Genomic DNA, 10,574 nt, shown 5'->3' with positions numbered 1-10,574 from the left:
AAATATGTCTTTATTGATTTTTAGAGAGAGAGGAAGGGCGAGAGATAGATAGAAACATCAATAGGAGAGAAACATCATCCATCGGCTGCCTCCTGCACGTCCCCTACTGGGGATCTAGCCCGCAACCTGGGCATGTGCCCTGACCAGGAATTGAACCAGCGACCTCCTGGTTCCTGGGTCGACATGGAACCACTGAGCCACACCTGCTGGGCGGATTTTACACTTTTGACCTCCAGGAGTATAAGACAATACACTTCTGTTGCTTTAAGCCACTTAATTTGTGGTGCTTTGTTAGCATGGTAACAGGAAAGGAATGCTTGATTCACAAGAGATGTGTCCACAGAGCCAAGGCACAGACATTGTATTCAGGGGCCCTAGAGCCACTGAGTAAAATGTGACACACCAAGAGAGGCAGGCACACAGAAACAATCATACGACGACCGCAGGTCTCACAAATGCCACAGAGACAACCGCAGTGTCACACACCAGTCATCTGTGGCACTCCTCGGAAACACACACACCCAGGGTCACTGAGGAATGTGACAAGGTCTCCTGGAAAAATGTCACACATTCGGTCATCCCCAAAAACAATGGCTCAGTGACACAATGACAGAACATCCAAACACGCCGGAAATCCTAGCGTCACTCACACAGGCCGTCACCCTTCTGAGACTCACAGGTCACTCGTGGAGTCAGCGGGGTACGGCTTTCAGCTGGGTGCACACACAAACACACTTCTCCAGACCTCCTCATGAAAGCGGTCCAGCCAAGCCAGGGATATGTTACAAAAATAGTTTATTACAAAAGAAATCCAACCAAAAATGCCTAATAATTTACATCGTTATAAGTGCCCCGCTGCAGCCCGTCTCTCCCTCCTCATGGGCGGAGGGCAGAGGGAGCAGCTGTTCCCTGGTTCCACCAGCTCTGAGAGAGGAGAAGGAAATATATGATTGAGTGGGATTCCAGACAGGAGATTGGTTGCCTGAGAAGAACAGGGGAAAGAGTCCTGGGCGGAAGACGGAAGACGAGGTGGGGGGATATCTGTGCTCAAAAGAGGGGGCAAATGCATGTGCAAATCCTGGTTCGAAGATGGGGGGGGGGGCAGAGTGAGATCTTCACAGTTTCCAGGAGGGCTGGCTCCACAAGGGCAGGGAGGTCCCTCCTCATGAGTCCAAGGTCTGCCCCCCCATCCTTCTCAGCTGCCTCCTGGAGCTGGCGGGGGAGGCACCGGCCGGCCAGGGGCTTGGAGGACCCCGACAAAGGGCAGGAAGGCAGGTGGAGATGAGGGGGAGAGGAAGAAATTGGGGGGAGCCATGGGAAATCCAAGGGGATCCTTGGGAGGAGACTGGGAAGGCGAGGAGGATGGTGACGCAGAGAGAAGACCTGTGGGAAGAAGAGAGAGGGTGGGTGAGGGCAGTGCGACTAGATCCAGAGAGGAGGGGGTCGGGGTCCCAACTCCTGGATTCGGAGGGGCGCCGGGTCTGGAAGGTCGGGAGAAAGGAGGGAGCTGGGGCTGGAGCTGGTTTCTCACCATTGGAGCTGAGGCGGCTGCTGCTCTCGGGGGAGGTGGTGGCACTCCGGTCAGGGGAGGGCTCTGGCTGTGACGCAGGCGCGGGCCGCGTGGCCTTCCCCCTCAGGATGTCGATGACCTGCAGGAAGATGGGGGTCACCACCAGGCCCCCCCTCCCTCCACCTCCGCTTGCTCAAGGGTCTGTCAGCGAGCACAGCAGCAGGTGAAGGTGGGCACGCTGCCTCCTTTCTTGGTGCCTCAGGCTCTCCTCCTGTCTAGACCTCACACCCACCCTCTGCGCTCCACGCCTGGGCACAGACGCACACGCACACCCCTGGGTCTGTTCTAGGGGAACAGACTCCCCCAGCCCCGCACCCCGCCACCGCGCACACTCACCCGGCGGCTGCGCGCCACCATGAGCGGCGTGTCGTTGTGACAGTTCTTGAGGCTGCTGTCGGCGCCGCTGCGGACCAGCGTGCGCACCAGCGGCAGGAGCCCGCGGCCAGACGCCGAGTGCAGCGCGGAGCTGCCCGAGTACATCTGCGCGTTCACGTTGGCGCCGTGCTGCGGGTGGAGGGGCGGGTCAGGACCAGCCCGCGCCCGGACCCAGGGCGATGGGGGCGGAGCCAGGGGTGGGCGGGGCCAGAGCCCGGGGCAGGACCACCCGCGCCGGGACCCAGGGTGATGGTGGAGGAGCCAGGGGTGGGCGGGGCCAGAGGGAGGGGCGGGGCCAGAGCCCGGGGCAGGACCACCCCGCGCCGGGACCCAGGGTGATGGTGGAGGAGCCAGGGGTGGGCGGGGCCAGAGGGAGGGGCGGGGCCAGAGCCCGGGGCAGGACCACCCGCGCCCGGACCCAGGGTGATGGGGGAGCGGCCAGAGGGAGGGGCGGGGCCAGAGCCCGGGGCTGGACCACTCGCGGGCTGGTGATGGAGAAGAGGATGGGAGCTAGAATCCCCGACGGGTCAGCGCGGGACTAGGCGGGCGGCGCTGAATCAAACCGCGCTAGACTCCGGGTCTGGCCGAAGTCGGGGCGGAGTCAGAGAGGGGAAGGGGCTGGGTGTGCGCGGGACAGCGCTGGGCCGGGCCTGCTAGGCTCTCGCTGGGCAGAGCTTGGGCCTGGGCAGAGCTTGGGCCGTTCTGGGGCGGCGGGGGAATAGCAGAGGGCCCCGGAAGAGTCCGCAGCCTGGGGGTAAAGTCTTAGGGCGGCCAAAACTAGGCCTAGAAGGAAGGGTCGGATCTGGACGCAAAGGGTGCGATGGCGGGTTGGTGCGGGGGGGGGGGGGGGGAAGGGGGGGGAGGCCGCGGGCAGGGCGCACCCACCTGCAGCAGCAGCTGCACCATGCTCAGGCTGTTGTTTTCCACGGCGTGGATGAGTGGGGAGCGGCCGCTCTTAATGTCCTGCGGCGGGGGGGAAGGCCCTTGAGTCGCTCCGAGCTCTGACCCAACAGCTGGCGGTCCGCATCCCCACAGCTCAAGCGCTCAAGCGGGACGGAGCCCTCAAGCCCCACCCGCCCACGCAGGCGCTCCCCCACGCAGCCCCGCCCTCTGTGGGCCCCGCTCCTCCTGTCCGCATCCCTGGCCCTCGCTCCCTCGCTCACCACCGCGTCGATGTCCGCGCCACGCTCCAGCAAGAGCAGCACCGCTTCGTGGCACTCGGTGTTCACGGCCACGTGCAGGGCAGTGAGCCCTAAAGGAGAGGGAGGTTCGGTCAAGCACGGGCCTGGGGCTTTGCAGCTCCAGAAGGACCCCAGGACCTGCCCGACAGCCCCACCCTGCGCCCGAGCCCGTACTCACCGTCATAATTGCGGGCCTCCAGGTCCACTGTGCCCGGGGCCGCGCTGTCCAGCAGGGCCCGCAGGCAGGTCGGGCTGCGGTGCTCACATGCCAAGTGGGCTGCTGTCTGGCCATGGCGGTCCAGGGCCATGGGGCTGGCACCGGCCATCACCAGTAGCCGGACCACAGACGGCAAAGTGGTGATCACAGCCAGATGTAGCGGCGTCTGGGGAACAGAGTCTGTGAGGGACCCGTGTGTGCCCTGCCCTGGTCCTAGCCCTGCCTCCCTCAGAATTTCCCAGGCCTGACCCCCCCGCTGCAGTCTTCCTCAGGAGCCAGAAATCTGGTGCCCCTCCTCCCTCAGACCCATGAATCCAGGCCCCCAGCCCCTCCTCCCTCAGACCCAGGAGTCCAGGTTCCAGGCCCCAGGCCCCAGGCCCCAGCCTCACCTGCCTGAGGTTGTTGTAGATGTCCAGCTCCCGGCCCCCATGCTGGAAGAGGCTGACGAGTCGATGCACAGCTGGCAGATTGCCCTGCACCACGGCAATGTGGAGTGGCCTGGGGGTGAGGGTCACAGACATTAGGGGCCGGTCACCTCTCACCCCCATGCTCTTAGCAGCGCTTTCTCCAATATGTGCCGATACTTTGGAAATATCTCCAGAATCCAGTCACTCCTCCCACCCCCACTCCCTTCATCCTGACTCAGCCCCCATCATCCTGGACCGTCTCCTCCTCACTGGCTTCACTGCTCCCACCATGGCCCTACGGTGTGTCCCCCACGTAGCAGCCAGAGGGACCCTGTTAGACCCCACATCCAGGCATGCGCCCCCCCCCCCCTTTGGCTCAGAACCCTCAGAGTCAAGGCCAAGTCCTCACATGACCCACAGGCCTTGAGTGATCTTGTCTCCCGCTCTTCAACCCGTTTGACCTCCTCTCCATCTGCTCTCCTCATTCGGCTCTGACCACTGGCCTCCTTGCTGTTACTCAAACATAACACGCATGCTTGCCTCCCGGGGCCTTATAGCACTGGCTGTTCCCTCGGCCTGGAACACGCTTCTGCCACATACCTGCAGGCCTCGGCCAAAATGGAATGGCATCGGCTCCCTCCTCCTCCTCCTTACCCTGCTTAACTTCTCTCCACTTGACATTGTACAGTTTACTTGTTTCCTGTCTGAATCCTACTCCCCCTCCTCCCTAGAAGGTTAACTCCACCAGGACAGGGTGTTTTGTCTGCTTCGGCCCCCGGCCAGTGCCTAGGGCAGTGCCTAGGGCTGAGCAGGTGCTCTGTGAACATGCGCTGAATAAATGAATCCATCCCAACGATCCCTGGCCATCCTCGAAGCCTGTGACCACGTTCCCACCCCTTTGGGGGCCAGTTTTCTCGTCTGTGAAATGAGCGGGGATGAACTAGATGCCAGTAAAGTCTCCATCGGTTGTGACTCCACATCCCATTCAGCGGAGAAAAGAGTGGAGAAAGTCTGGCCCCAAAGGGAAGTGGGATGGGGTCATTGCTCTGGAGTTTGGGCTGTGCAACGGAAGGGCTCATTCCCGCAGCTTCTGGGAAGGCTATCAGCTCTCCGCTTTCTCTGGGAATTACCCTCTGCCCAGGGGCACTGTCTGCCCGGTCAGGAGGGGAGCAGCCACCATCCAGGGGGACACAATGTCTGGCATAAAGGGCCCGGCCTTCTGGCCTCAACTGCGAAGGCCACTCCAGCTGCCACCTCCCCTGTGGGACACACAGCAGCTTGACTTCTCCCCGGGCCCAGCCCATAAGCTTGCTGCCAGCTTCCCAGGGCCCCCAACCTGCAACAGCCAATCCAAGCGGAGGGCAATCTGGGATGACTGTGCATGGGCCTTCGCCTACTCGCTCAGGGTCGGGGACATTGGCACTCAGGGCCCAAGGCTGACTGCAAGTACGCAGCCCACACAACCTTTCCAAGTCCATTTAACTGGACCAACTGCTCCCAGCTGGACAATGTGCATCCTGGACCAGCTCCCTAGGTGCTTGGCTGGGGATGGAGACACCCAGCAGCCCAGAGGGCTTTGGGGGGGCTAAGGAGGCCAGGGTTGCAGATGGGGGTGTCCTCCCTAGCTGTGTGCGCTAAGGCAAAGGCACGTGGCCCTTCTGAGCCTGGTTTTCTCTTTTGTGAAGTATCATCCACCTCCCAGGGGGAGATTATGCAGGAGGAACGCGGAACCTGGACCCTAATCCTTGAAAGCCCAATTTAAAAAAAAAAAAAAATGTTGGGGAGGGGTTGGACCTGGGCCTCCTGGGAAGGGGTCCCTTCCTCCCCCGCTTCTCTCGGTACGCACCCCCCCCCCCTCCCCCGTCCCTCTCCGCGCGGGCGGGGTTAAGTGAGGGCAGAGGGAGCGAATGATTTCAGAGAAACCGTCCAGGCCTGAGTTCCCATAAACGCGCGGGCCGCAGGGGGTGGGGCGGGGCTGGAGGAAGTGGGGACGGGAGGGGCGGCCCTGCCCTCGGACTTCCAGTAACAGGTCTGCTGGGCGGGGCTCCGCTTCCTGCTCCCGGGGGAGGGAAGCCTGAGCCGCCGGGGATCTACCGGGGCCACCCGCCCCCTCCCCCGGCGCCCCGACTTCCATCCTCGAATGGGGTAAAGGAGGGGGAAGCCCAAGCCAAAGAGACCTCGCTTGTCTGGGGGGGGCGCGAGGGGGGAAAGACCCCAAGTCTCCAGCCTGGAGGCCCCCCTGGTACGCCGCAGACTCCAGATGGCTTCTGGTCGCCCCTCATCCCAGCATCCACCTCTAAGTCTCCTGGGACCCTACCCCTTGGCTGATCGGACTTCCCAGTCCCTCTCTAGATGCCCTGGCTGCCCTGCACCCTGTTCCTTTGCGCACCAGAGATCCAGGAATGCTACGCCCCCAGCTCTGCTCTCTGGGACGCAGTGCTCGTCTCCCCCCACCACCACCCCCAGACCCAGATTTTGCTTGCCAGTGCCTGACCTCTTGGGGGTCCAGAAGCCCTGAGATTCTTGCTCCCTGAGTCCCTCTAAGTCTAGCCTCCCGACCAAGCTTTGCAGCTTTGGGGGCCCAGCCTGAGCGTGTCCTCCCCCCCCCCGCCCCCCCCCGCCCCCAGGCTGTGCCAGCTGCCCATTCCGGTAAAGCCTGGCCCCAGCGGAAGGGGTTAAGGTTAGAGGGAGCGCCGGGAGGGGGAGGCGGCGAGTGAGTGACGGGTGCTGACGTGGGGGAGGCAGAGCAGCTGGGCTGCGGTCAGGTTCTGCGGGAAGGGATTTCCCCGGACCAGCAGCTGAGGCAGAAGTGTTTGCTTTTGGGGAGAGGGGAGAGAGGCGGGAGAGTGAGAGAGCGGGGGAGGGCGGGCGGGGCGCGGGGTACAGCCTGGCGTGCTAGGTCTCCTCCTGCACCCTGCTTGCACAGGCTCCAAACAACTCGCCCCTGGGGGCAGATACGCATTAAATCCATTTCACAGACGACCCCGGAGGTAGCCAGAGGAGGAAACGAGCTTTATCGAGTCCTTTATATATCTCAGACACTTTCTCCTGCTTGGGTGCACACCGTGGCCCACACTGCCTGGGGAGCTCTGTTCCAACAACACCCACCCACGTGTACTGAGCACCTACTGTGCGCTGGGCCCCGTTCCCTGCACTATATGAATGTTCATCGTTGCACTGAATCCTCGCTGGGATCCGTGCTATTATGAGCTGTGGATTTCCCGATAGAAACACTTGAGGCTCAGGGACCTGAGGTCGCCTCACATCCAGCAGTGGAGTGTCGTTCCCCCCCACACCCCCCCTTCCCTGCAGAAATAGGCTTGTCAATCCGTGCCTACCTGTGGTTTGCAGTCCCCAAACCTATTCCCAGAGAAGCGCTCTACAGAAACCATCTCATGTTTGCCTCGCAGGCTCCTGCACACTTATGGTTCCTGTTTTTACAGGGGGGAACTGAGGCAGGGAGGGGTGAGAAAGTGAGTAGCTGAGATTCAAATGGAGGTCAATGGAATTAGAAGCCTGATGGTCAAGTGTGCAGAGGGCTAAACCCTCCTGTGTGGGATTTCTCAGCAGCTTCAAGAATAGGTTCTTCAAACTGCCGGTGACAAAACCATGGGATTTGTGAAATCAGTTTAAGGGATCGTGAAAATAATTTAGTGGGTTGTGACCATGAAACAATGAGAAACACACTAGAACAGAAAACACTAAAGCAGATCCCACGTAGTGAGGGTATGGTTTTGTTTGGTGTGATTTTTTATTTCTGGTTTATATGTGTGTGTGCTGAGTTTTTAATATAAAATAACAATAACAATGTTAATTAGTACCTATTGAGCACTCATCACCTACCATGCTCTGTACTAGGAGCTTAGCATGCATAATTCATATAATAAGTCAACCAATGAAATGTCTTTCTCATTGTTGGAGTGTGATAACAAGTTTGAAGCCCCTTACTCCAAAATCGGTACTAGGGGGTAAGCGCTCTCAGGGCGCCCATTTTTCAGAAGAGGCAACTGAGGCTCCAGGAGGGGATGGGCCTTGCTCAAAGTCACACAGCCAGCGGTGGGGTTAGCTAGCGAGGCCTGGCTGAGTGCCCCTGTGTTGTGGTGGGTGAAGCGGGAGAGCTGGCTTCCCCATTCCCACTCCCCATCAATGGGGGACTAGTACTCACGTGTCTCCGTCCTCATCAGCGCGGGTGGCCACGGCGATGTCGGCTGACAGAGGGTGTTCCATTGAGCACATCATGGGGTACAGGGGTGGAGGCAGGCCCAGCAGAGGAAAGGGGGAGCCCATGGTTGGGGTGGGGTACAGAGGCAGTAAGGGTCCTGGGCAGAGAAAAGACATGGGTGAGGCCAAGCCCACAGACCCCCCCAGCCCTCGGCCCACCTCCAGGCCTTTGCTCCTGCAGTGCCCACCTGCCCTTTTCCCCAGGCCCCTCTTGCATCTCATTCTGGGTCCAGAAGGCTCAAGACAAAGCCCCTTTCCATGTCCCTCCTCTGGGCTCCCACAGCTTCCCCCACTCAGTCCGTGTCCCCCAACCCTGGTCACTCTCATTGTCATTTTAAAAAATATATATATTTTTATTGATTTCAGAGAGGAAAGGAGAGGGAGAGATAGAAACATCAATGATGAGAGAGAATCATCGATCGGCGATCGGCTACCTCCTGCACGTCCCCCACTGGGGATTGCAACCCGGGAATCGAACCATGACCTCCTGGTTCATAGGTCCATGCGCAACCACTGAGCTACGCTGGCCTCGTTGTCACTTTCCATGTTTTTGACTCTCCTCTCCTGCTAGGCAGAAAGTCCCTCAAGGACTGAACCCCCCCCTCATCACCCAGCAGGGGGTCCTGAGGGCCTGTTTGCTGAGTGAATTTGTGGCTGAGGGGGGTAAAGACAGGTTGAAGTGCTGAGTGTGGGGTGACTGCCTAGAGTGTTTGGGGGAGAGGAGTGGGTCAGAAGGTGAGAGAAGGTGAGAGAAGGTGATACCAGAAGCCTGTGGAAGCCTGTTCAGATCACACGGTGGGAAGGGGGACCTTGGCAGTGGGGAAACCCATATCTACCCAGCACATAGATGGGAAACCTGAGGCCTGGGTTCTCACCTGGGGAATGGGAAGTGGGGGGAGCAGCAGGCCTCCTGATGCACAGCTAGAGGCTGTACCCTAATGGCGTGGGAGGTGCAGACACTGGGCAAAGGTTTGGAGGCACTCAGCACGGGCTTTGCCACTTTGGGGGCCACTTGGGGATGGTGAGGTGAGCACAGCTGTGGCAGGGGATGCCCCTTCCTTGAGATGAAGGATGGAGTCAGGATGGGGGGAATGGCGTTTGGCCTCCTCTGTAATCTCCTCATTGCTGGGAGTCCTGAACGCCCCCCAGTTTCCTGGTCCCTGTATCTCCAATACCAGGCTTTGGTGCCCTGAGGCCTTCTGAAGATCCCCGAATCCTTCATCCTGGCCCCAAATTCTTGAGTCCCAGATTTCCTTGGTCCTGTCCCCTGTTATTAGAATCCTCAGCCCCAAGCCCTCTAATACTGCCTGGTCTTGTGACCCCGGATGAAACTCTGATCCATGGTGAACACACATAACTGGGTGGCCAGCGCCCTGGGCCCCTGTCCTGCTGGTTCATCAGGACCCCCGGGTCTGTTTCCTTGGCTCTCTCTGACCCCAGACATTGGGGCGCTCAGAACTCTGACTCTGTTCTCCTGACCCCCCAAGTCCCCGGATGTCTTCGTTCCTGAGATTTTGACGTCCTGGGATCCCTTAATATCTGCCTCCTTAGAACCCAGTCTCTATTCCCCTGACTTCCTTTGACCCCACACATCTGGATGCCAAGAACCTCAGCGTCTTGGGCCTGAGCACTGATTCCTCAAAACCCTGGGGGTAGAGACCTGGGGTCTTAAGAGTTTGTAATTCTGTGTTCCAGAGACTTCAGGCTCTGCCCCTTGATTCCCCGAGACCCCACATCTGTACTGCTGGGCATGTCCCTGGGTCCCCATATCTGTTGCTTTCAGACCCTAGGCTCTGTCCCGCAGGCCCCCTGCACCCAGCTTCCTGGGGCCCCCATATCTCTGTCCCAAGGCACCGCTCCCTGATGCTTCCATGTCTGTATCCCAGGGACCGGGGCCTGCCCTCCAGCGTCCCAGGAGCCCCATATTTGAGCTTTGGGACCTTGGGTTCTCCCCCTGCCCCCTCGACTCCCAGGAACCTCTTGTGCTTGCATCTGAGCTATGCGCCCCGGCTCCGGTGACCCAGTGCCCTGTCTGGCCCCCAACCCGACCTTGACCAGAGAGAGACACTCACCCTGGTAGTAAAGGGCCTCTGGCCGGGCCAGGCCGTGGCGCGAAGTTGGGGCGGCGGGCGCGCTGGAGCCGCCGAGCTGGGGCTCCGGGGTGGCCAAGGGGCCCGCGGCGCAGCGGGGGGCGGCGGGCTCCGGGGAGGGCGCGCGCAGCGGGCGCTTACGCAGCGGCAGCGTGGCGCCCGGGAGCCCGGCGGCCTTGGGCCGGGTGCGCAGGTCCACGGGCCCCTCGTCCATGGCCCCCGTGGGGCATCGGGGCATGGGGCCGCCGGGGACGGCGGCCGAGCGGGCGGCCGGAGCGCGGCTCGGCTCGGCGGCACCGAGGGAGGTTGAGCCAGGCGCCGGGACTTCCCCTGCCGCCGGCTGAACTGAAGGGACTTTTGTCGGCCGGGGCGGTGCCGGCAGCCCGCCTCCACGCCCCCAGCCCCCCCTCTTCCCCCGGGGCCACCCGTCCGCTCCCGGGGTTTCCTGGACCGGGTGCCGCTCCCGTGGCCCCGCGGAGCCGTCGGCCGCGCGCCCCGCCTGCGCCTCGCCCC

General features: G+C 61.1%; 1 protein-coding gene across 1 annotated transcript; it reads right to left on the bottom strand.

Annotated features, from left to right (window-relative positions):
* On the bottom strand, nt 1-10,299 carry BCL3 (BCL3 transcription coactivator; the record flags this gene model as incomplete). Its single annotated transcript, XM_081108234.1, has 9 exons — nt 1-1,383; nt 1,532-1,649; nt 1,907-2,074; nt 2,831-2,908; nt 3,109-3,197; nt 3,305-3,509; nt 3,733-3,841; nt 7,916-8,069; nt 10,044-10,299. 9 exons carry the CDS (start codon nt 10,297-10,299, stop codon nt 1,196-1,198), a joined length of 1,365 nt encoding a protein of 454 aa, XP_080964360.1. The 3' UTR covers nt 1-1,195.
* Nucleotides 10,300-10,574: the final 275 nt, after the last annotated feature.

This window comes from Myotis nattereri (assembly GCF_964212035.1).
Source record: "Myotis nattereri genome assembly, chromosome: 15".
Classification (NCBI taxonomy): Eukaryota; Metazoa; Chordata; class Mammalia; order Chiroptera; family Vespertilionidae; genus Myotis; species Myotis nattereri.
Note: the sequence above shows the minus strand (reverse complement) of the source record. Positions and strands in the feature narration are given on the sequence as shown.